Genomic DNA, 24,139 nt, shown 5'->3' on the forward strand with positions numbered 1-24,139 from the left:
AACTCTTTTTTTAACACATTTTTTAAAAATTTATTTTATTTATTTTTGGCTGCGTTGGGTCTTCGTTGCTGTGCGTGGGCTTTCTCTAGCTGTGGCGAGCTGGGGCTACTCTTTGTTGCAGTGCATAAGCTTCTCATTGCGGTGGCTTCTCGTTGCGGAGCACGGGCTCTAGGTGCACAGGCTTCAGTAGTTGTGGCACGTGGGCTCAGTAGCTGTGGCTCGTGGGCTCTAGAGCGCAGGCTCAGTAGTTGTGGTGCATGGGCTTAGTTGCTCCGCGGCATGTGGGATCTTCCCAGACCAGGGCTTGAACCCGTGTCCCCTGCGTTGGCAGGTGGATTCTTAACCACTGTGCCACCAGGGAAGCACTGATTTTTAAAAAACTCTTAATGTATATAACCAAGAAGCTGAACAAACTCCAAGTAGGATGCATACAAGGAGATCTACTTCAAACACATCAAAGTAAAAACGCTGTTATCAATAACACCTAATGTGAATAACAATGCAACCAAAATGAAAAGCATTTGTGCTTCAAAGGGCACTACCCAGGAAGTGAAGTGAACCCACTGACTAGAAGGAAATACAATTGTCCCTCCATATCCACAGGTTCCTCATCCCAGGATTCAACCATGCCATGATTTAGATTGATTGGTTTAATATGCAGATGCCAGACCCCCAGATACAGAAAACTGACTGTTGTATGCCATTTTATACAAGGGATTTGGGTATCTGCAGGGTTCCTGGAACCAATTCCCCAAGGTATACCAAGGGACAACTGTACTGTTGACCCTTGAAAACATGGATTTGAACTATACAGGTCCACTTATGTGCAGATTTTTTTCAATAAATATAATACTATGTTTATGTTCTGCAGTTGGTTGAATCCACAGATGCCAAATCTGAAGATATGGAGACCCTCTATGGGCCTTGAGTATCCACAGATTCTGGTATACACGGGGCATGGCGGGGCAGGATCCTGGCACCAAACCCTCATGGATACCAAGGGACAACTGTATTTCCAAATTACATATCTGGCAAGGGATTTATAATCTAGAATTATAAAGACCTTTACAATTCAATAATAAAAAGACAACCCAGTTTAGAAATGGGCAATTTATAAATGAACATTACTCCAAAGAAGATATACAAATGGCCACTTAACACACAAAAAGATGTTCAAAATCATTAGACATAATGGAAATGTAGATTAAAACTACAATGATATACCACTTCACACCTTACTACAATGCCAATAATGAAGAAGAAAGATAATAGTAAGTGTTGGTGAGGATGTGGAGAAATTGGAAATTTCATACATTGTTGGAAGGATTGAAAACCAGTCTGGCAGTTCCTCAGTTACTACAGTTATCACATGACCCAGAAATTCTACTCTTAGACATAAATCCAAGAAAAATGAACACATATATCCACCCAAAAACCTGTACACAGGGACTTCCCTGGTGGCGCAGTGGTTGAGAATAGGCCTGTCAACGCAGGGGACACGGGTTTGATCCCTGGTCTGGGAAGATCCCACATGCCATGGAGCAACTAAGCCCCTGCACCACAACTACTGAGCCTACGCTTTAGGGCCTGTGTGCCACAACTACTGAGCCTGCTGCTGCAACTACTGAAGCCCATGCGCCTAGGGCCCGTGCTCCACAAGAGAGAAGCCACCGCAATGAGAAGCCTGCCACTGCAACAAAGAGTAGCCCCTGCTTGCAGCAACTAGAGAAAACCCCGTGCACAGCAGTGAAGACCCAGTGCAGCCAAAAATAAATAAATAAATAAATAATTTTTAAAACCATAAAAACTTGTACACGAATATTCATAGCAGCATAATTCATAACAGCCAAAAAAGTGGAGACAACCCAAATGTCCGTCAACTGATGAATGGATAAACAAAATGTGGTATATCCATACAATGGAATATTATTTGGCAATGAAAAGGGATACATGCAACAACATGAATGAACTTTGAAAACATTATGCTAAATGAAAGAAGCTAGTCACAAAAGACCACATATTATATGATTCTATTTATGTGAAATGTCCAAAGTAGAACTTTCTGTCCAGAGACAGAAAGCATATTAGTAGAATTTGCTTGAGGATGGAGTGGTTGTGGGTGACAGCCAAAAGGTGTGGGGTTTCTCTTTGGGGGTGATGAAAATATGCTAAAATTGATTGTGATGATAGTTGCACACTCTGTGATTATACTAAAAACTGTTCAATGGCACACTTTAAATAGGTGAACTGTATGGTATATAAATTATATCTCAATAAAGCTTCAACCAAAAAAGGTTCATATATAAATAAAAGACAACTTAAAATTCTAAGAAGAATTCTATTATAGAAACAAAACAAGGAATGTGATTAAGCATGAAATAATTTCATTCTTGATAGAAGTACATTTAATGTTACAAAGTAAACTAGTTCATAACCCAACTCTTTTAAAGGATTTATGTTTACTGAAATTAACTTTTATTATTTTGCAAAGATGTAGCCTTAGTTACAGGAAGAACACAATCTAAATATACATTGCTGTAGATGTGATTCAAAAGTCAACATACATAAAATCAGTTGTATTCATCTTTGTTAAATAGCTGTACAAAGCTATTAATTTAAAATATGAAAGGGTTGTTTATGAGATATTTTACCCCATAAGTATGGAATGCATATTTCTTTTTGATACTATTATCTCACTAAATACAGTGGTCAGATGTTCAGTGTACCTCTTATAAAACTGCACATAAGGGGCTTCCCTGGTGGCGCAGTGGTTAAGAGTTTGCCGGCTAAAGCAGGGGGCACAGGTTTGATCCCTGGTCCAGGAAGATCACACATGCCGCAGAGCAACTAAGCCTGTGTGCCACAACTACTGAGCCTGCGCTCTAGAGCCCGTGAGCCACAACTACTGAGCCTGCGTACCACAACTACTGAAGCCCACGCACCTAGAGCCTGTGCTCTGCAGCAGGAGAAGCCACTTCGATGAGAAGCCCGCACACCGCAACGAAGAGTAGCCCCCGCTCACCGCAACTAGAGAAAAGCCCACGCACAGCAACAAAGACACAGCGTGCCAAAAAAAAAAAAACTGCACATAAGATTATATATACCAAAATTAGAATGTTGCAAATTCTAAGAGACTTCTAAACAGAAATGATTCAGAGATGCTTTTATGTTAAATTCAGCAAATATGGTTCTAAAATGCTCCCCTTTTTTTTTATTATGGAAAACAAATATAATGCTTAGAAACCTTAATGGATGGAAAATGGCTGAATCAAATACATTCCTTTGCAATTTTCACAACTAACTTTATTTAAAGTATTAATTTTACACATTCAAAAACTAAATAATGAGCTATTATTTCAATAAGAAATTGTTCAATTTTACTTGCAACTTTTCAGAGCTGTCATTTTAATACATATTGGGATCTAAAACTATTAGCAAATAGCAACAATAGAGAATGTATATTTTAAAAACTGGACAAATGAGATAATATATTGAGATGTAAATCAGGAAGTAGTTATTTGCTTTACAATAGGTTCTTAAATACACAGAATAGTTCATAATATATGCCTTTTAAATATTCATGCATTTAAAATAAATTTACCAAGAAATTGATTTACATACAACTTTTAGAAACCCCAACAATTTTATAAAGAGAGACACTACTTTTACCCACAAAAGGCAACAAAATGTTTTAACTGTTCAAAAATAGAAAGGGCCAAAAAACAATTGATTTCCCCAAAACAACAAAGTTTAATAAGATAGCTATTCACTGTTCCTTTCAAGAAATTAACAGCTTATTTTTTTAAAGCATATTTTTCAGCCCCAACTTGTAACACACTTTGACCTCCATTTCTACTTTTCCTTGAATCAATCTAGACTGTATGGAAGAGCGTCATAACATTAGGCTTTTACCAATTTGGGTTAATGTCCTGAAAAAACATGCTGTTTATATATTCAGAAAGTAATGAAGAAAAAAATTTAGAAGTGCAATGCATACTCCATAGGCTGTAAAACCCTACCAGTCTAACAAAAAGCACCAAGACACAGATGCCAAACTTAGAGAAAATATAAACCAGCAGAGCCAATATCATACACCTTATCAAGTAAGTTTTACTTGTTCGATTGTTTGACATTTGAGAAGCTAAATAAATTAATTTAGCAGGCTAGAAATCCCATCACTACCCTTAACAAAGATTTGCTTACCAATGAATTAAAGTTAATAGTGAAAATAGCATAGTGAGGATTGTTTCTCTGTGCTTAATGATGAGGAAAAAGTTACCAAACTTTTCTTATGAAAAAGTAAGAAATGGATAATTGTTTTTGAAAATAAAAAGTAAACTTTTATTTACTTTTAACCTTCTTGTTTTAACCTCCTTATTAAGGCACTTATTTCAATAGTTTTGCAACATCAAGGGCAAAGTATCTATGTTTTGTATTTCTTTGAGAAATTCCTTCTACCCCAAACCCATAAATTTCGCCCCTTTCACAGTAGATCTTTATTGTCATACCTAACAACTGTAAGTTACCCAAATGGAATTACTTGCAGAATTCTTAATCATTTCTTACTCTACAAATAAGGAAATTAATTAAATGCTCAAAGTTTTCTAGCACTATTGTTTTAACTACAGCTAAGATAGAAGCAAATAAGCTTATCTTTCATACCCATTATTATTATTTCTATAATAAAGTTCACATTTTTCTTTTCAACTGATGCTGAGTGAAAAATTCATTATTTAAAAAAATTCAATTAAAAACTGATCCAAACCTATTTTATTTAAGAAATAAGTTGACTCAAGCAAAAGCAACTTACTAATATGTCAAAAAAGAAAACAAAAAACATACAACAATCAAAACTAATTCAGCATATTTGATCATAAAGTAAATCAATAAAAATTCAATTAAATATTTCATGCTACGTAGAAAGTAGGTTGTTCTATTTCCCTTTCAAAATATGCAAGCTGACTTTTAAATTACATTATTTTACATGCTCCCTCTAATTGTAAGTACTACCCTGTGACTATTCACTGTGTACTTAGGTAACTATGGTAATATTTTTGTAAGGCTTGATGCTAAATACTAGTGACTCACTATTAAGATGTACAGAGAACCTGAAATAACCTGCCTGTAGCTATCTTAATATAATTGTTAAAAGTTATATAAAAACGTGAAATGAGAACCAATAAAACTAATGCACCAGACATATGACACTGCCATCAAACAATTCTTAAGCTCCAAAAGAACAAAACATCTTAGAACTAATCTAAGAATGCATGTGCTTTTGTGCTTTTAAAATATATATTACAGAAAATAAAGAAAATGGAAAGACGTTCCTTTCTAATGTAGTAATTTAGAGTAATGAAATTGCAATTTTTACAGCACTCTAACAAGTGAAAAATTTTTAAATCTGTTCACTTAACAGGTGTATAAGGTAAAACTGAACATGTATCCCATCTTATTAAAATGATACATCCATCCTGAATCTCTTTATAAGGCCAAATTAATCATTTAGAATTTCTTTTAATTAATAATTAAAAATATGAAAACATTTAACTTAAAGGAACATAACAGATTGTGGAACTGTGCTCTGAATTTTATTATAATTGTCATTTTGCTCTTAACGTTGAAGATTGTACCATCGTTTCATAAATAATAGCACTTGTGTTTTATCATAAATACACCTCTATGCAGAGGTATGTTGAACAGCATCTGCACATATCTCCAGAAATTGTTGCTCATTTTAGTTGCTCATATTCTCATTCTGATAAAGATTTAATTTTTTACTTAATACTTCAATAGGAAACATGTGAATAGATTATATACTCCATATCCATATTTTTAAAAAACCTAAACAACATTCTTTTATTTTTTTCTTATTTTTAAATTTTGAACATTCTTTTAAATGTCTGTTTTAAAAAATACATAGGTAACAAGAGTTACTGTTTTATCATGATTCAATTGGTATCAAATTTATGGGCATAAGTGAAAAAACTAACCACTTAATAGTCATAAAGTGATGAAATGCAATATCATACACTGTATATTACTAAGAAAATGCTCATTTACATAAGCAGCAGATGAGGAGAGCAGTATCATGGAAAATCTGGATATATCTTTATGTATATCCTTAAAAATCACTTTCCTTTATACAATTTCCATTTTAATTTAAATGCCACAAATTTTCAGTGAACATTTAAATTAGTTTTTTATTGTAATATTTCAGTTCTATTATACACCATGAAATACCTTCAGAAACTGCCTTGAGGGAAAGAGTAATTCTTTCCTTCTATTCTATATCACATTAAGTATTTATTAAATGTTATATTTGAGATATATACTCTGACCTTGAACATATTCATATTCAAGACTAATGTTATGATGGAATGAAGATTTATGAGGAAAATTTTACAATAGTTTAGAAGGTAAAATCTTTAAAGACCATGTAGCAATAAGGAAAACACCTGGCTGGAATGATGCAGAATGGCAGATTTGACATTTTACCGAAGTACAGTAATGTTTGATCTTCTTCCCCCCACAGAATTCTAGATCCAGTTAACAGCAGGAGGGGAAAAGCAGCAGCAACATTTCAAACGTCCATACTCTGATTTCCAAAAGACACCACGTAGGTAGAAGAAAATTGCATTTTACTTCAGGTGGTATAAGTCTTTGAAATGAAGGCTCTGCTATTTTTCAAGACTGAAAGGATATCACGGTGTTGATTTTATATACAAAGTAGGATCTGTTCCAGTATACTCTAGTGAAATAATTCACATAAGGAGAATAGTTAATTTTGACCTCATGACAAAATCTTCCATGTTTTGAGTAGGTTATCTTGTCACCTTCTTCACAAACCACCTATCAAACGATATGAAACAAAATATTAAAAAGCTTATTAAGCTTACAGGAGAAATGCAATCAACGTACAAGTGATGATGTTTATATGAAAAAAAAATATTATTGCTAAACATGGACTATCTCACATTAGTTAGCAAACATCTCATATTGTTCAGCAAATAAAAGCCTCTTCATAAGAGTTACCATGTCCACTAAATTCTTGAGCTTCCCATTGAGACTGAGAAATCAGTATAAAGTGTTTTCCAATTTTTAAAACATTTAATCCTAAAATTAAAAGGCTATGTCTCCATAGTCTACTATCATTCCTCTGAAGAACCTTATCATGGAGCCTACCAAGGCTGAGAAATGGACATATACTCTTAATGTATATTCATACTCTTCTCCTTGTGCAGGACTGACTCACATTAGTAAGCAAGTTTCTGTGACTTATCCAGTACAATCCTTTACATTTTCACCTTAATGAGGTTCACTAAGATAGCTTAGCTAGCTTGAAGAGTTTTCTATAATAAAATACTAAATATTATTCTAATGCCTAGGAAAGATGTCAGAGAGTCAACTGTAAGAATAAAAGGATGGATTCGCTTTAAGTCCATGCCAGGCATTACACGAAAGAAGAAGTAACCTGATCTCCAAAATGGAGCAAGAGGGTAGCCAAGAGCAGAAGGATAAGGCTCTAGACAGCAGATGGCAATACAGCAGGAATTACTGAATACCTGATGCTTACTAAAGTTCCATTTTGTCACCAATGAAGCCAAAGACCACAGATATCAAGTGCCAACAGAGAAAATTCAAAATACATGCAGCAGAAAACAGAATAAGTTTATAAGATTAAGGGGTCATGAAGAGAGGGAAAGGTGGAAATCATAAAAACTAATTTCTCGGGACTTCCCTGGAGGTCCAGGGGTTAAGACTCTGCGCTTCCACTGCAGGGGGCATGGGTTTGATCCCTAGTCGGGGAACTAAGATCCCACATGCCGCAGAGCGTGGCCCCCCCAAAAAAACCAACAAACGAATTTCTCACCTCCAAACTGGTCTGGGATGATTATGACAAAGAGCTAATTAATTAGGAAGGGAAAGAAAAAGTCCTGGCTGCAACATGAATAGAATATGCACTCCAAACAAGAATGACCTACTGAACTTTGCCTAAGATCCTTCACCCCCAACTTTCCCAGGAGTAAAGGCACCCTTTCCAGTGCCTAATTATCAGATATACAAACACTAATTACCAGATATGCAAACTCCCCTGTCAGTCTTAGTTGCTAGGTATACAGTATACACTGTAGGCTGAGAAGTAAGAAAGCTTGGTAAAATAGCTAAAATCAATGAAAACTTAAGATACAGTTAAATCCTAACAACTAAAGTAGCTCTGAATACACTAATGTTTGTGGATAATAGGGACTCAATGTACAGGACTGTGTCAATTTAGTAAGCAATTTTTCTAGATATGTATCAGATTACAAGAAATTTCTCAACATAAGAATATAACAAAACAAACGGCTGCTCTTTATGTTAAAATAAAATCATCATTCAAAACGAACTATTTTTTGTTTATAAATGTTGAACATGCACAAGTACAGGCAACAAATAAGGAATTGAGATATTGGTAAACTTTTTTTTTTTGCAAAATTGCCCAACTTTTCTTTTGTACATTGAAAAAATAGTTCCAACTACTTTTAATAAGCTCCCCCCACTGTTATATAACTTTTAATTACATTCTTAGTTAAGTTCCAAAAATAAAGCTTGAAGATACTTTTATAGGTTTAAATAAAGTCATTTTTCTCAAAAAAATTTCGTTTTCCGAATGGTTACTTACGTGGCCATTTGCAATGTCTAATAAATCTTTAACCCTACAGCCTCTCACGGGTCCCACCTCACTGCAGATAGCATCTTCTACAATTAGGTAATTAGCCTTGTAGGATGTCAGTATTTTATAAATATCCTCAGCAGATCGCTTTGAATAGATTTGATAGATCTGAAAGAATATAATTAAAACAACAACTTTAAAAGACATTTAAAACTTCTGTTTATCAAAATTATACATTAAGCATCTACTACGTTCTTAGTACTATCTGTGGAAAATAATGATATTCACTTGATTCCTTCCCTCAGGAAGCTTATATTCATCTGCTATTGGCCACTTGTGTATCTTCTTTTGAGAAAGGTCCATTCAAGTCCTTTGCCCATTTTTCCCCAGTTTTATTGAGATATAATTGACATTTAACATTGTGTAAGTTTAAGGTGTACAACATGTTTATTTGATATGCTCATATGTTGCAAAATGATTAGCACCATAGCTTTAGCTAACACCTGCATCATGTTACATAATCGCCATTTCTTTTTTGTGGGGAAAACATCTAAGATCTACTCTCAGCAACTTTCGAATATACAATACAGTGTTATTAACTATAATCACCATGCTGTACATTAGATCCCTAGAGTTTATTCATCTTATAACTAGAAGTTTGTACTCTTTCACCAACATCTCATTTCTCCAACCCTCCCAACCCCTGGCAACCACAACTCTTCTGTTTCTATGAGTTCAGCCTTTTTAGATTCCATATATAAGTGATATCATAGAGTATTTGTCTTTTTCTATCTGACTTACTTCACTTAGCGTAATGCCCTCAAGGTTCATCCACGTTGTTGCAAATGGCCTTTGTCCATTTTTTTAACTGGGTTGTCTTCTTATTATTGAGTTGTAATTGTTCCATTACTTTTTTTTATTACCATGTATCATAGTATTTTATACTCATTTTATACATGAGATAAAGTCAGTGAGGTTAAAAATAATTTGACCCTTGTCACAAATACTGAAAGAACAGGGATGCATGCTTAAAACGCATGTCTTGATTACGTGGTGTTTTTCATTACAATTTTGCTGACCTTATTAGATAATAAACTTTGGATCTTACCAGATAATACGTTTTTCAGGTTTTCTGAAATGTTAACCTTGGATAACCACAAAAGTTAGGCCAAAAGTATCATATACTGTTTGTTATGAAAATACTGAGATTTGCAACCTAGATTGGACAAGATTCCAGTCTATCTGCAGAATATTCAGCAGCTGCTTACTACATGGTATGGTTGCTGTCTATCCAGCAACTTTAGGTCCAATGTCCATTGAGGTGCTAGAGATACTCATTCTGTGGAACACAGAATGTTAATAAATCAAGAGGAAGTTTCTCACTCACTTCACTTTGCTAAATAAGTTCATGTGAATGGTTCTATCTTATCCACCTTATACTTATTTATAGTTCTTTATATATATATTTACTTATTTTTAAGTTTGGGGAAACTGTAACATACTACTGGGGCATATAAAAAACACCTCTATGCAATGACAATAACATTACTGTTAGACTAGAGTGAGGTTTCTCAACCTCAACGCTATCGACATTCTGGGCCAGGTAATTCTTTGTCAGGACAGAATGGAGGCTGTTCTGTACACTGGAGGATGTTTTAAGAGTATCCCTGGTCTCTACCCACTAGGTGTCTGTAGAACCCCTTCCCTAGCTGTGACAACCAAAAGTGTCTCCAGACATTGCCAAATGTCCCCTGGGAGCACCATCTTCCCAGGTTTGAGAATCGCTGGCCTATAATCACTGATTATAAAGATTAGTCACATGTTATGAATTATAGACAGTGTCTAATTCAAATGGTATGGTCTCACTTATGGAGTTCAATTTGAATTTTATTTTAACAAAAAATTTATTCAGTACTTGCTATGTACTAGACACCATATAGAAAGACCAAGATTTGAAAAAAAAAATGGTTCCTATTCTCACAGCCAAGTCACATAAAACTAAAAACTCTAAAATGTTTAAATTTAATTAGAACCTAATTAGAACTCTGACCTAATTATAAGTGATTCTGAAATTCTATATTAGGACAAAGACCAATCAAAAGACAACAAAGAAAACAAAGCCATGTCAGAGTCTGTTGGTTTAAATCCACAAAAAGTAAAGTTTAGGAATATGCAGTAGTGTATCTTCTAAGCAACACTACCTTTTCAACCGCAGCAAATACTAATCAGAGGCAGCTGTTGTCTCTCAGGTAAATCACTGCGAGGTAGATCTCCCCGTCTCTGACCTCTCCCCTGCTTCAACTGTTCCCTGACCTTAATTAACTCTAAAACAGATCTAAGGTTCCACTCCTGGGCTTATGAAAGGTCTTTGATGACTCCCAAATGCCTCCAGGGCAAGTCTAAATTCTTAAGCATGACCTTCCAGGTCCTCCAGAATTTGGCCTTATTTTATTTTCCAGTTTCATGGCCAAACAAATTTCAAGGCTCATGTGACTTTTTTAACCTGGAATCACTGTATTCTTTTTCCAAACAAGTTTCTAGTCATCCTTCAAAGCCCAGATCAAGCAAATGCCCTTTAGGAAGACTTGGATTTTTGTAGGCAGAACTGACTGCTCCTGCTTTTGAACTCCTCTCTACTTTCTGTGGTTATATGTGAATGTGTGTGCGCACATACAATTATAATTTAATAGTACATATTAATACTAGCTAACATTTAAATTTTACTGTTTCAGGCATAGTGCATTATCTTATTTAATTCTCACAACTAGGAGGTAAGAACTATTATTACTTCCAGATTCAGAAACTTGCTCAAGGTCATAAAGTTTAGAGTCTAATCTTTGTATTAGAGTCTAACTTCTATACTGCTATACTTCCTCCTTAGCTTAGAGTATACTTAAAAACTATATGAAATTCTCTCCAACTGAAAAACAGAATATTTAGAACTCAGGTTCAGTTGGTCATTACCTTCAGATATGAAGTTACCATTTAAATCCATACCAAACATTCAAAATAATACATTCTCTGAACAAGAAGCAATTAGATACCATACTAATGTTATACTAAGTTATTAATAATAGCCCACAATGAAAAATAAATCAGTGTTTTATAAGCAATAATAGAATTTTGGCTTGGAAATACAAAGTGTATAAAGACATTAACTGAAAGCCTTCCTTCAATAATTTGATTGAGAACAATGATATTCTCAAAAGAATGCTTCCCTTTATAAAATATTACACATCAGTCCCTTGAAACCTTGTGGGAAATGAAATGTTTCTCCTAGAAACATATCCATACTTTCCATAAAACAAAGAACTTCATATTCTAATGTTGGTCTCTCGATTAAATGTATTATACAGCTTTTTTAAAACTAAAGCTAATTAACTCTTCTAAAATTGTCTGGATTTTCCTAGCTAACCAGGAACATATGCATCATTACAGAACTATACTAAGGAGTCATATAAAAATGATCCAAATGTAGAATCTAAAATGCCTTACATTTTCATTTCTCTTGAGAAGATCATCATCATTGTAAAGAGGCAAGCTTGTCACCATCCATCCAGTGCATAATTTAATCACACCCATTAACTGTGGACTTCCTGCAAAAACAGCTGCAACTGGAGCTTGCCTTCTGCAAAGAACCATAAAGATTCACACACTGAAAAGGTAAGTATACTATTTAGATCACTGATTTATATCAATTCTGAAATACCAAGCAACTTAAAATGTATTGCACACTTAAGTTTCAATGTCAGTTTTCATTTCATTTAATTTTTGGATCTATTAAAAAAAACTGAGCATCTATTATGTGCCAGAAACTTCAGAGTGCTAAAGATAAATAAATATTTAAAAAAGAGAGGTGGGAGGACAAGGTCCCTGCTTTGAAGAGGGAGCAGGGGGAGAGGATAAACATATAGGTCAGGTGGTAATAACGCTATTAAAAAATAATGCAGGGTAATGGGAGTGACAATTCAATGCTGATACTGTGAATTCTCAAATTCATCTTTGGCAAATATTAACCACCAGAACCCAACTCCTTCCAGATCCATCTATCCTCCTGCTCCTTCCCTACCTTTACCTATATGTCTATCTCCAGATAACACATGAAGGACTTCCCTACTCTAAATCATAATCCAAAGTCCCAGATAGATGCCACTCACAAGACAGGTCCCAAAGGGCTGCTCTTATGTCCTGACTTATTTATTACCTCCCTGTATTCAACATTCAGCATCTACCTACTATGTGCTAGTGATATTGTCAAGCTATGAAAATAAAGAGACAGCACACAGCCACTGTCCTCAAGGAGCCCCCAGTAATGGGGAAACAAAAATGAAACAGAAAAATCACAACACAGTGACATAAATGTCCAATCATTTGATGTAAAAGGTCCAATGTTTAGGCCTTTGCTGTTTTTGAAAATACTGTGGTAAATCACACACAAAAAATGTGACTTTCTCTTTTGTTAATGACAACACAAGGTTATATAATCAGTGTTCCACAAAGGTAAATACAATTCACAAAAAAGTATTAATAGGCAGTAGTTAAGGATGATCTAAAAAAATAATAATTTTTATACATACAAGAGGTGTCATTATAATAACGAGAACTTATAATAAGACCTATTATTCTCATTTCTATATACCTATTCTATAAACCTATTCCTCATTTCTAGAAACATTTTTTGCCTTTTTTCCCCTAGTATCCTGGCCTTTTCTGAGAGTGTTTCATTCCTTTTTCAAGTTTTAGTTTCTTCTTCTATGTGTTTAAAAATTTTCAAACTATTTCATAGTCTCTATCCATAGGGTAGACTGGTTGGAAAAATGGTTACAATGATCCTTTTCTACAGATATGCTCTTGGAGGAAACACTGGTCTTTGTCATATGACTTGTTTTGGCCAATAGGACAACAGCAAACATAATTTGAGCAGAGACTTAAAACATGCTTGACCTTGCGACTTGTCCTCTCTTGCTGCTCTTGGGAACTCGACAACCACCACCTTATGAATGAGCCCAGTCTCACCTGGGCTGGATAATGAGAAGCATGTGGCTAAGTCAACTCCATGACCTCAGCTGACACCTACCCAGTCTAGACATGTGAGAAAGGCCATGCCAGACTACCCAGTCCCAGACCAGAAGAATCCTACCAATTGCTTCTACTCAGCTGACCACTGAAATGGTGCAAAATAACAAATGTTTATTGTTTGTACGCCACTAAGTTTTGTGGTAGTCCACTGTGCAGCAAAAACTGACACAAGCAAATTTTATTATCAGAAGTTGCTAGAAGTCTATTTCTATTGCTTATCACAACCGACAACTGATTCTTGCTGTGTTGAACTGTTTCTTCATGTGTTTTGTAACTTTAGAGTTTATCTTCATGAAGCTTTATTTGCGAAATCCTGGGTAGCCTGGGCTGAGGATTATATCAGGCACTCCAGACCATCCCAGAACCACTTTTTATGCTAATCTCTTGATATAGGGTTTCCTGGATTAGACATGTATAATTTCAAACTACAAACATGTGAATTCAGATGCATTGCTACAAATTCAGGAGAGACACTTTATTTCTGACCAAGAGCTGAAACCAAGGAAGACGTGCTTTCTTATCATCTTTCTCTACCACTTGATGGCTATTTTGTGATAGTCCATCCTCTCACTGATAGTGTAGCCCTTTGAGGGTCCCTTAGTTATATATGTATGTTAGGGGAGGGAACGAGGTGTTTCAATTAAAATTCCCAGCTTCTATAGTCCCAAGAGCACATCTCCTGTCGTATTAAAATCTGCATGAGTGTTAAAATTAAAATTAAAAATCTTGTTAACCTTGGTTATCAAGACTAGAAATCCACCGCTCATTCATCTCCAACTCCGGTTAAAAGAAGCATCTCTTGACTATCTAAATAAAAGAACATTGGTTCCTTTTTATTCCACATTTCTAGATGTTTAACAGCTAGAGTTTCATATCTAAAACTTATCAATACTATATTTTGATGGAAATGAGTTCAATTAGAAAATTAGAATTGTATGTCTAAATGAAAACTAAATATCCCTAAAAATACAGGGTAAAATCCCTGAGATTTATGAGAAGAACTTGGAAAAGGATTAATTTATTATTTCCCCTGAATCCACTAAATAGCATCCAATGATTAATTAATAGCTTAACAACAGTCTTGGGCAGTTCAGTTCTTACTTTATCCAGGTCATAAGTTCCACCGTATCTGGGTCATAAAATTCTTGTAGTTCCATTAATTCTGTCATTAATCTTGGAAAAAACTAAAATACAAAACAAAATCCCCAAAACCTGTAAGCATTTAGAAAGTTTAAAACTGTTTCAGAGTACTTCCAAAGACTAAGAGGCCAACTTACGACAAACAATGTTACAACACAGTTCTCACACAGAAAATGGCATGGATTGCTTTACTTTCCTTCAGTTTCTTGCTAGTTCTTCTCAGCCCGAATAATCTACTGTGTGGTTAATTCACTGCCTACGCTCAATACATAATTTTATCCACCAAACAAGTAATCATCAGTTGTATCTTTCATGCACATGCACACTGAATAAATAAGTAAGCAAACAAATAAATTTCAGATCAAGTCAAATAATTCACAGGTTTACTAACAATTAATTTCATGTTACATTACGATAAGCCAAAGAGTTTACATTATTTTATAAATATTTAAATTGCGGGATTGCCAAAATACTTTTTACTATTTACTAATAAATACCATTTATTCAGCCATTTCCTTTGTCAATTATAAACTGAAATAATACCAGTATTAGACTACAGAAAATTGCATCAGATGGCATTGTAAAAATGTTTTACCTCTTCTACCATGTTCCTTTTGGTAGAAGATTACGTATTATTAAGTATATCACGCTTTATTTTGTTAGAATACTGTTCCAATATAAGTATCCTACACACACATATAAATTTATCACTACCTTATAGATAACATATATTTTCATCTTATGAAAAATCTAATTTTCTTACCTCTTTCCATAAGCTGAGACCTATTATAGTAGGGACAGCCATGCTCAGAATAAGAGCCTAAAATGTTAAAGCAAAAAGGGTTATGGATAAATACATTTCAGAATGTACTATAGAGGCACTGACTCTATGACCAATCAAATATTCTTACAGTTTAACAATTTCAGTCAGAGAAATTGGAGTCAGCATGGAACCTAGTTCACAGAGTGAGATGGGTGAAGAATAATAAATTTTATATCAAGCTGGAGACAAAGTGAGAAATACATATTTGCAATATAAATTTAAGGCAGAACATAAAAAGGGTAATGCACATCGCAATATTTAAAATAGTAAGTCAATATTTGACAATTTTTCCAGGAATTTAACTTATGAAGAGCTTACAAAAAACATTGAACTGCTATGAAAATAGCTAACAACAACAACAAAAAGACAATGAATTAACACAGGAAAAATAGCCAATATACATCAATATACTACTATGCTAAGATAAGAATGCATAAAAACCTCCAGAAAAAAGACTGGCAAAATACAACATGACTATCATTAGAGGTGATTTATCATCTTCCTACCAAAACCTGTTCTCTTCCTATTGTCCTATGTCTATTGGTGACCCCACAATCCAGTCACACAAACCCAAAACCTAAGAAACATCTATGACTTCTCCCTATTCTTCATTCTCCCATACTTAATGAGGCACCAAATCTTATTACTCTTCTATTTTTTTCACTTCAGTGTAGTACAGTATTAATTAAATGGGCTTTGGAGCTAGAAGAACCCGGGTGTGAATCATGGTTCTTACACTTACAAGTTATGTGATCTTGGGTGAGTTATTTAACCACTTTATGCCTTAGTTTCTTTGTCTATAAAATACAGATAATAAAACTTAACTAACAGGGTCTTTGTAAGCTTTGAATAGCATGTGAAATGCTTCAAACAGTACCTGACACATAGTGAGCTCTCAAAACAGTTGAAGTTTTTATCGTTTCCATCCTCCATGGCCTGTACCTGGGTGACAGCCCCCTTCCTGATTCCAGTCTCTCACCCTTAAGCCTATCCTTCACAGAACTATAAGGGTGAGCTGAGAGAAAATGTAAGGCTGACTCTCTCCCGCCCTTGCATAAACATGTCAATGTCTTCCTACTGCCTGTGGGATAACACCAAGCAGGACAGGACACTCAAAGGCCTCGATGACCTTACCCTCCTAGACTTCTCCAGTCTCATTTCTTGACCACTCCTACCTCACATTTTATGTGCCAACAAAACTAAATATATCGTGCTTTTTCTTTACCTCTGTTTTTATTCCCTTTGAATTCATCAAACGGAATAAAAGGTAATCCCTAAAAAAACTGAATTAATTAGCCCTTCTCTGTTCCAACAGCACCCTATCAACACTTCTTATCTGTTTTTATGACTGGGAGACTGTAATCCACCTGATGAAATTAATCTCTTTGTTTTCTCTTTTTCTTTTTTTTTTTTGGCCGCACCACAGGGCATGCAGGATCTTAGTTCCCCAACCAGGGATCGAACCTGTGCCCCCTGCAGTGGAGGCACAGAGTCCTAACCACTGGACCGCCAGGGAATTCCCCTAATCATGTTTTATTTATCTTTTTATTGCAAGCACATTACACATAGCGGGCACAGTGTAAATGTTCCATTCTCACTGAAAACATACCATAGTTCTAAATCAAACTGAGAAAAATATTATCAAAATTAATTTTTGAAAGCCTCTCACATTGATTCACTTATATTTTTACCTTCTATTTTTTAAGTAGTCTGCATTGAAACACACTACTTTTACAATCAGAGATTATTAAAAAAATGTTTTCCATAGAATATTTTTTTCTACCTATAAATCATAATGCGATTTACTCATGCTATTATTTTTCATAAATTTATTTATTTAATTTATTTATTTTTGGCTGTGTTGGGTCTTCATTGGTGCACGCAGGCTTTCTCTTTCACGCGGGTGAATGGGGGCTACTCTTAGTTGTGGTGCGCGGGCTTCTCATTACGGTGGCTTCTCCAGTTGCGGAGCACGGGCTCTAGGAGCACAGGCTTCAGTAGTTGCAGCAGGTGGGCTCAGTAGTTGTGGCTTGTGTGCTTCAGTAGTTGTGGCATGCAGGCTCAGTAGTTGTGGCTCATGGGCTCTAGAGTACAGGCTCAGTAGTTGTGGTGCACGGGCTTAGTTGCTCCACAGCATGTGGGATCTTCCTGGACCAGGGCTCGAACCCGTGTCCCCTGCATTGGCAGGAGGATTCTTAACCACTGCACCACCAGGGAAGCCTTACTCATGCTATTTTAATTGTATTCATGTGGTTCCCATTTATATAATTCAAAGAGAAACAAGAACTTAACACAAAATAACAATGACTCACCAACAATACTGGGTGTACAGTTCGTAATCGAAGCCACTTGAAAAGTGTCATCCAAAGTTCAGGAGAACATACACCAAATGCTGCTAACATGCACACATAAGGAGTCCAGAGGTATTTCAAGCTGGAAAAGACAAAAAGAGTCATACGTGAGCTATCCTATAAACATCATTATTATGGGATTTCTCTTTTGAGTTCTTTCCTAATACTCATGAAAATACCACAATGTTGAAGGAGAATGAAAAAGCTTAGCCTCTAATTTTCAGCAACATATTGTTACTCACTTCTTAAATAATCAAGAGACATGTGGGTTACTAAAATGAGGATAAAATAAGACATTAATATAGATGAGGTGTAGTAAAATTGTACTGTTGGAGAGAATATAAACTGTTATACTTTTTCAGAAGGCAATTTGGCAGAACCTATAAAAATTCTAAATACCCCAAGACAATCCCATTTCTAGTAATCTAGCCTACAGACATATTAGCATAAATGTATAAAGATATACATGTGCAGTATGTTGTTTTAATTGCAAAAAAAAAAAGAAACCTAACTATCCTTCAACAGGTACTGATTAAATAATAAATCCTTATGAAAAACAAAAAAGCAAACTGCAAAATTTTATGTATACTGTTACCCTAGTTTTTTGGTGTTTTTTTTCCTAATGTACATATATGCAGTATAGCCAAAAAATAACATCTGAAAAGATATTGCTGACAGTTGTGACCTCTGAGGACTGGGATGGAAGGATTTTCATTTTTTACTTCATACATATCTATATTATTTGGGTTTGTTACACAATCTGCATTATTACTTTTGAGATTAATTTTTTAAAAACAGGATTGAAAAATTGGGGCCCTTAACTTAAAGAGATTAAAAATCCAGGTGTACAGAAAAATGAACTTGTGCAAATAAAAGGCAGGACCTTACTTTAAGTTGTAACTTGTAGAGGAAACAAAAGAAACCCATCACCCTAGGTGATGGTAAAAGCTGAAGACAGAAGAGGAAGAGTTTAGAAAAATTTGTGGATGTCATTGCTTCACACAGATTATCAAGGAAAAATAATAGCTCAGAAGATAACTTTTGTAGTTAAGACTAAGGAAACAATAAGATCCTTCTAAGATATATTCTTTGATGACAAACTCAAAAGAGACTAGAAGAATATGAGGCCAGAGTATAAATGTGAACTATTTTGGTTTTATAAAACAGCAGAGCTATGAAATGGGGAAAACAAAGTAACATTCATCTAATAAAAATTTATTGATCATACACTTCAGGGTGACCAAAGTACTAGAGAGGAAAAAAGAAAAACAAGACATGGCTACAGCCCTCAAGGAGGGCTTTATTAAGATGGAATAAAACTGAACACATGGGAAACAATTAGAAAATAAGTATAAAAAAATTTATATAAGGTCTAGGGTGATATGAAAGCAAAAGGACCAATTTGAGAATGTACTTAAGGTTTAAAACAATGAATACTGAATCAGGCTTTGAGAGAAGTAGTTGGATGTATATAGAATACATGTTGCTAAGACAGAGGAACTGCATTCATTTCCTCTGGTTAACCAGTATCTCCTCCAACCAATAACTTCCCCATTTCAGAAAATACCAAACCTATTTTTCCAGTCAGCCAGAAACAATACTAGAGTCTGCTTTATAACTCCAGGAGAGACTACTCACATTGAACTACATGTATATGACATCCCTTGGAACACAAGCTCTCTGCTCTAGACATTGCACCATTTGTGCCAATCCACTGATTTCTTCGTATCCAACCCCTCCTTACCATTTTATTTCAATAGCTAGCTAATTAACATCTCAACTTTTAAATTCTCTTCCAATTCAACCAAATGCCAGATGAATCCTTTTCAAACATAACTATGAGAAGACATGTTCTGTTCAAAAATCTTTAGTTTTCCAATACCTACAGAAATAAATGAAAACTCACCCAAATGGTTTTCAGGGCCCTCTAAAATATGGTCCTGACATACCTTTTCAGTTTCTTCTCCTACTACTTCCCTAAATGATTAGAGTTCCAGCCAGAGTTTGCAGAACAATCTCAGTGTTTCCATCCCATAATGCACACAAGTTTCTCCCTCCTGGTAAAACTGCACCCCTCTCTAGTTGCTGCCTTAGCCTCTGATTCCCTTTATAGCCAGACTTCTTGATCTGGCTACACTCATCTCTCTTTCCTCACTGTCTTTTCTCTCTGATCATATCCTTTAAAAACTCTTCCTTTGGCTTCTGAATTGCAACTCTTCCTAGGATCCCTCCACCACAGTCCCTGCTACTCCTTATTTAGTTTCCAATTCCCAAATATCTTAGTTTTGGCCCCTTTACTCCATCTCCATTGCTACTCACTTCTAGATTCTACTATGATAACTTCTTCACTGGTTTATCTTCCTCTAATCTTGTTTTCCTCAAACCTTTCTCAATCATTGCTGCCAGAGAGATTTTCCCTAAAAAAGTAAAGTTGATGATGTCAAATTTCTGCTTAAAACACTTGATCTGTTCCCTGCTTATTTTTCCAGACATGTCTTGCTATTTACCTCACATTCATCCCATAGTATTGGTTCCCAAAAAATACTTCTTTTTCCCAGATTATTATACACACACACACACACATACACACACACACAGGCACATGAGAAAACTGACAGCCTGGCCAATCTCTATCTCTCAAGACTGTGGCCCTGTTTAGAAAATCTCCCTTAAGCTGATTTCCCCTACCTACCTTCCACAAGTGAGTTAGTACCTCTCCTCTGGATGACCAAAGCACCCTCTGTATACCTTTCTCATAGTATTTTACTTTGTTCTAGCTCTTGGTTTACTTATCTAGAATAGGAACTCTTTGAAAAGATTCAAAAAGACTAGATTTCATATCTCTCTAATCCCTACTGCCTACCTGGTAGAGTGCCGGGCACCTCCTAGGGGACCATGCAAGTTATCTGCACGAATAGATGATCATGTCTTAGAGGTCTAGTGAGTAAATTAGAGAATTAAGGACCAATGATAGAATAATGCAGATTACATGTTCAAAAAAGGGATCTTGAACTTAAAATGGCAGATCCAACAATGAAGAATGGTGGGAATAACAAAAAGTTCTTTTTCAGAGAGAAATAAAACTGGGGAAGGAGGGGAAAAAGGTAAACCATGCTCCAAAATTCTAGTACTACAAGGCAACAAGATGAGACTCAAACCCTGAATCACTTAAAATATTCATGGATTAATACACGTCTTCATCCTATTTAGGCACTATGGATTGCTAACTATTAGAGTGAACCTTATTCTCACTTCAAGTTTCCATAGAGATACCCCCTAGTCATGGGTTTGGCAGTCTGATAAAGTCTGTGGACCCCTTATAAGAAAACATTTCTAAATGCATAAAATACATGGGCTTACAAACGAAACCAATTATACTGAAATACTGATATCAAATAATAAAATTTGTATTTGTAATACAGCAATATTTGTACTTGTTTATTAATACATTAAATGCAGGTCTAATAATTACTATAATTTTGAAGTAGTGATGTATATAAACAATAGTCAAGATACCTGTAAAAAACCAATACAATGAGAAAATAACTATGCTTCGTGCTGGTGAAAGCACCACGGGTACTGCTAAAATGACTGTGATTCTGTATCTGTATTCGTAATTAAAGGAAACTTAAATCTTATACTATATCAATACTCTTCACCTCTCCCTGCTTTCATCCCCCTCCCTATATTTCAGAGCCTTAACTGCTCCTCCTCGTGGCAGCAATTTATCTGATCTGTGAGTGTGAGGTGACACACAGTTGAGCATGCTCAACCAACACTTATAGGCTTTTACATTTTGGATCTTCCTTTTGCAGCATGGGTGTATACAGGTGCAGCAGGCTTACCAAGGCTCTGGCCATTCAAGAGGGAAGGCCTGAAATTTAAGGACTACACTCAGTTTGGGGTGGAAGATATTCGAAGGCCTTTTGGTCACACATAAAAAAGAGTTCTCCAATGCAACTTTTATCAGAATCAGAATCATTCAGATGACCAAAATATATTTCTCATATATATTTGGTTTTTGACCACGGGTTTCTGGCTCACAACACCCAAAACCCTTGGAATTTCCTAAGTGCTGAGAGCTTAAATGTATCTTTTATTATGTTAATGAGGTGACTTTCAGAAAGCAGCTAAGAATGGGGACTGGTTGCCAGTGGAGCCAACCAGGCGATGAGAGGAGGGCTGGAACCTTCAGTCCTACCCCCTAGACCTCTGGGGAGGGGAGAGGCTGGAGGCTGAGTTCAATCACCAATGGCCAATGATTTAATCAATCGTGCCTATGTAATGAAGCCTCCATAAAACCCCAAAAGTACAGGGTTCAGAGAGCTTCCCGGTTGGTGAACATGTAGGGATTTCTCTCTCCTGGAGAGAGCATGGGAGCTCCAGCCCTTTCCCCATACCTTGCCCTATGAACCTCTTCCATGTGGCTGTTCCTGATTTATATCCTTTGATAATAAACCAGTAATCTAGTAAGTAAAATGTTTCTCTGAGTTCTGTGAGCTGCTCTATCAAATTAATCAAACCTGAGGAGGGTGTCTTGGGAACCTCTGATCTATAGCCAGTTCACCAGAAACACAGGTGACAACCTGGACTTGTAACTGGTTGTCTGAAGAGGTAGCAGGGGAGTCTTGTTGGACTGAACCCAAGCCTGTGGATTCTGACGGTACTTCTGGCAGATAGTGTCAAAATTGAGTTGAATTGTAGGATACCCAACTGGTGTCCAGAGAATTGTTTGTTGGTATGAAGAAACCTCCTCCCCACTTTGAAATTGGGTGCTCAGAACCATTTTATACTCCTATGTCTTATTTCTCATCTGAGTCAAACCACAAAGAAAAGGGTATACTGAACCCTCACCCTCATAACACCATTTACCTCTCCTTCGCTTATCAAAGTTATAATTTTATTTTTGTGTGGTTAGCATCTGTCACCTTCATTAGACCATAAGTCACATAAGGTTAGAGATTCTTGTCCACCACTGTACCCCCAGCACCTAGCACAATGCCTGGCCCTTGGAAAACATTCAATAGTTTTTGAACACATAAATTAATAAGTAAATATCGGTTCATTGTACTAGAAACACCTCTCTAAACTCCAGTTAGATTAAGGTTTTTTTGAGTTTTTATAGTGTTTTATAAATGTGTTCTTGAAAGTATCCACTAACTACCATTAGAAAGGACAATTCTTTGTAAAAACAAATGGCTCAAATATACACTTACCCTTCTATAATCATTGCAAGAGAGCCCAATAAAATAGTGTGAATCACGTGATAAATTATTTCTGGCCTTTCTCCAATTTGTCCATCTTCAAGCGTAACAGTTTCTTTCAGGGACTTACCACTACTGAAAGAAATGTGTTTTTTACTACTTCGAAAATATTTATTTGAAAAATCAAAGATCTTTAATATCTTCATAAAAAAAATACAGGTAGTTCTTAAAATTTGAAAGTATATTCTTCTGGTCAAATACCTAACTTACATATCTCCAAGTCTTTGAAAATGGCTTTTGAAACTTGAAGACAATTGCCTCAATAAAGACTAAACATGAAAGTTCAGGAAATATAATAAAAAAGATACACAGGTTCCTTTTCTAAGATGAATTATCACTAAACTAGTGATTGCTAAATCAATATAGTTAAATAATAATTTGAATTACTAAGTTCTCAAAATTAAGATACTACACACAACCTCCTTTCAAGCTTGATAAAAATATTTTTAAATAGTCAAACTTTATAATTTAAAATCACTTATACTACTAGTTTCATGTAAGTAGAAAAAATTATGCTTACAGTAAGTAAAAAATCTGAGTAACTTAGTGAATGAGTCTGTAAAAGTTTAACTGATTATTTAAATATTATTCCTGCATTAAAAAGGGACATTACAGGGACTTCCCTAGTGGTCCAGTGGGTAAGACTCCACACTCCCAATGCTGGGGGGCTGGGTTCGATCCCTGCTCAGGGAACTAGATCCCGCATGCATGCCGCAACTAAGAAGTCCGCATGCCGCAACTAAGGATTCCATGTGCTGCAACTAAAACCCGGCACTGCCTAAATAAATAAATATGGATATTACATATTTAGATGTATAAGCTTAAA

General features: G+C 35.5%; 1 protein-coding gene across 3 annotated transcripts in view; it reads right to left on the bottom strand.

Annotated features, from left to right (window-relative positions):
- Positions 1 to 3,330: 3,330 nt before the first annotated feature.
- The window catches only part of DPY19L4 (dpy-19 like 4), a 61,239-nt gene continuing 40,430 nt past the window's right edge, over positions 3,331 to 24,139 (bottom strand). For 2 of the 3 annotated variants that reach the window (XM_059901630.1, XM_059901631.1), the window contains 7 exons: positions 23,266 to 23,388; positions 18,011 to 18,131; positions 15,639 to 15,695; positions 14,837 to 14,919; positions 12,152 to 12,284; positions 8,666 to 8,824; positions 3,331 to 6,852 (listed from right to left, as the gene is read on the bottom strand). In XM_059901630.1, coding sequence (XP_059757613.1) covers positions 6,688 to 6,852; positions 8,666 to 8,824; positions 12,152 to 12,284; positions 14,837 to 14,919; positions 15,639 to 15,695; positions 18,011 to 18,131; positions 23,266 to 23,388 — 841 coding nt within the window. In that variant the 3' untranslated portion in view covers positions 3,331 to 6,687. The remainder of the gene's footprint in view (positions 6,853 to 8,665; positions 8,825 to 12,151; positions 12,285 to 14,836; positions 14,920 to 15,638; positions 15,696 to 18,010; positions 18,132 to 23,265; positions 23,389 to 24,139) is intronic. The other variant, XM_059901628.1, reaches the window with a different exon arrangement.

This window comes from Balaenoptera ricei, chromosome 17 (assembly GCF_028023285.1).
Source record: "Balaenoptera ricei isolate mBalRic1 chromosome 17, mBalRic1.hap2, whole genome shotgun sequence".
Taxonomy (NCBI): Eukaryota; Metazoa; Chordata; class Mammalia; order Artiodactyla; family Balaenopteridae; genus Balaenoptera; species Balaenoptera ricei.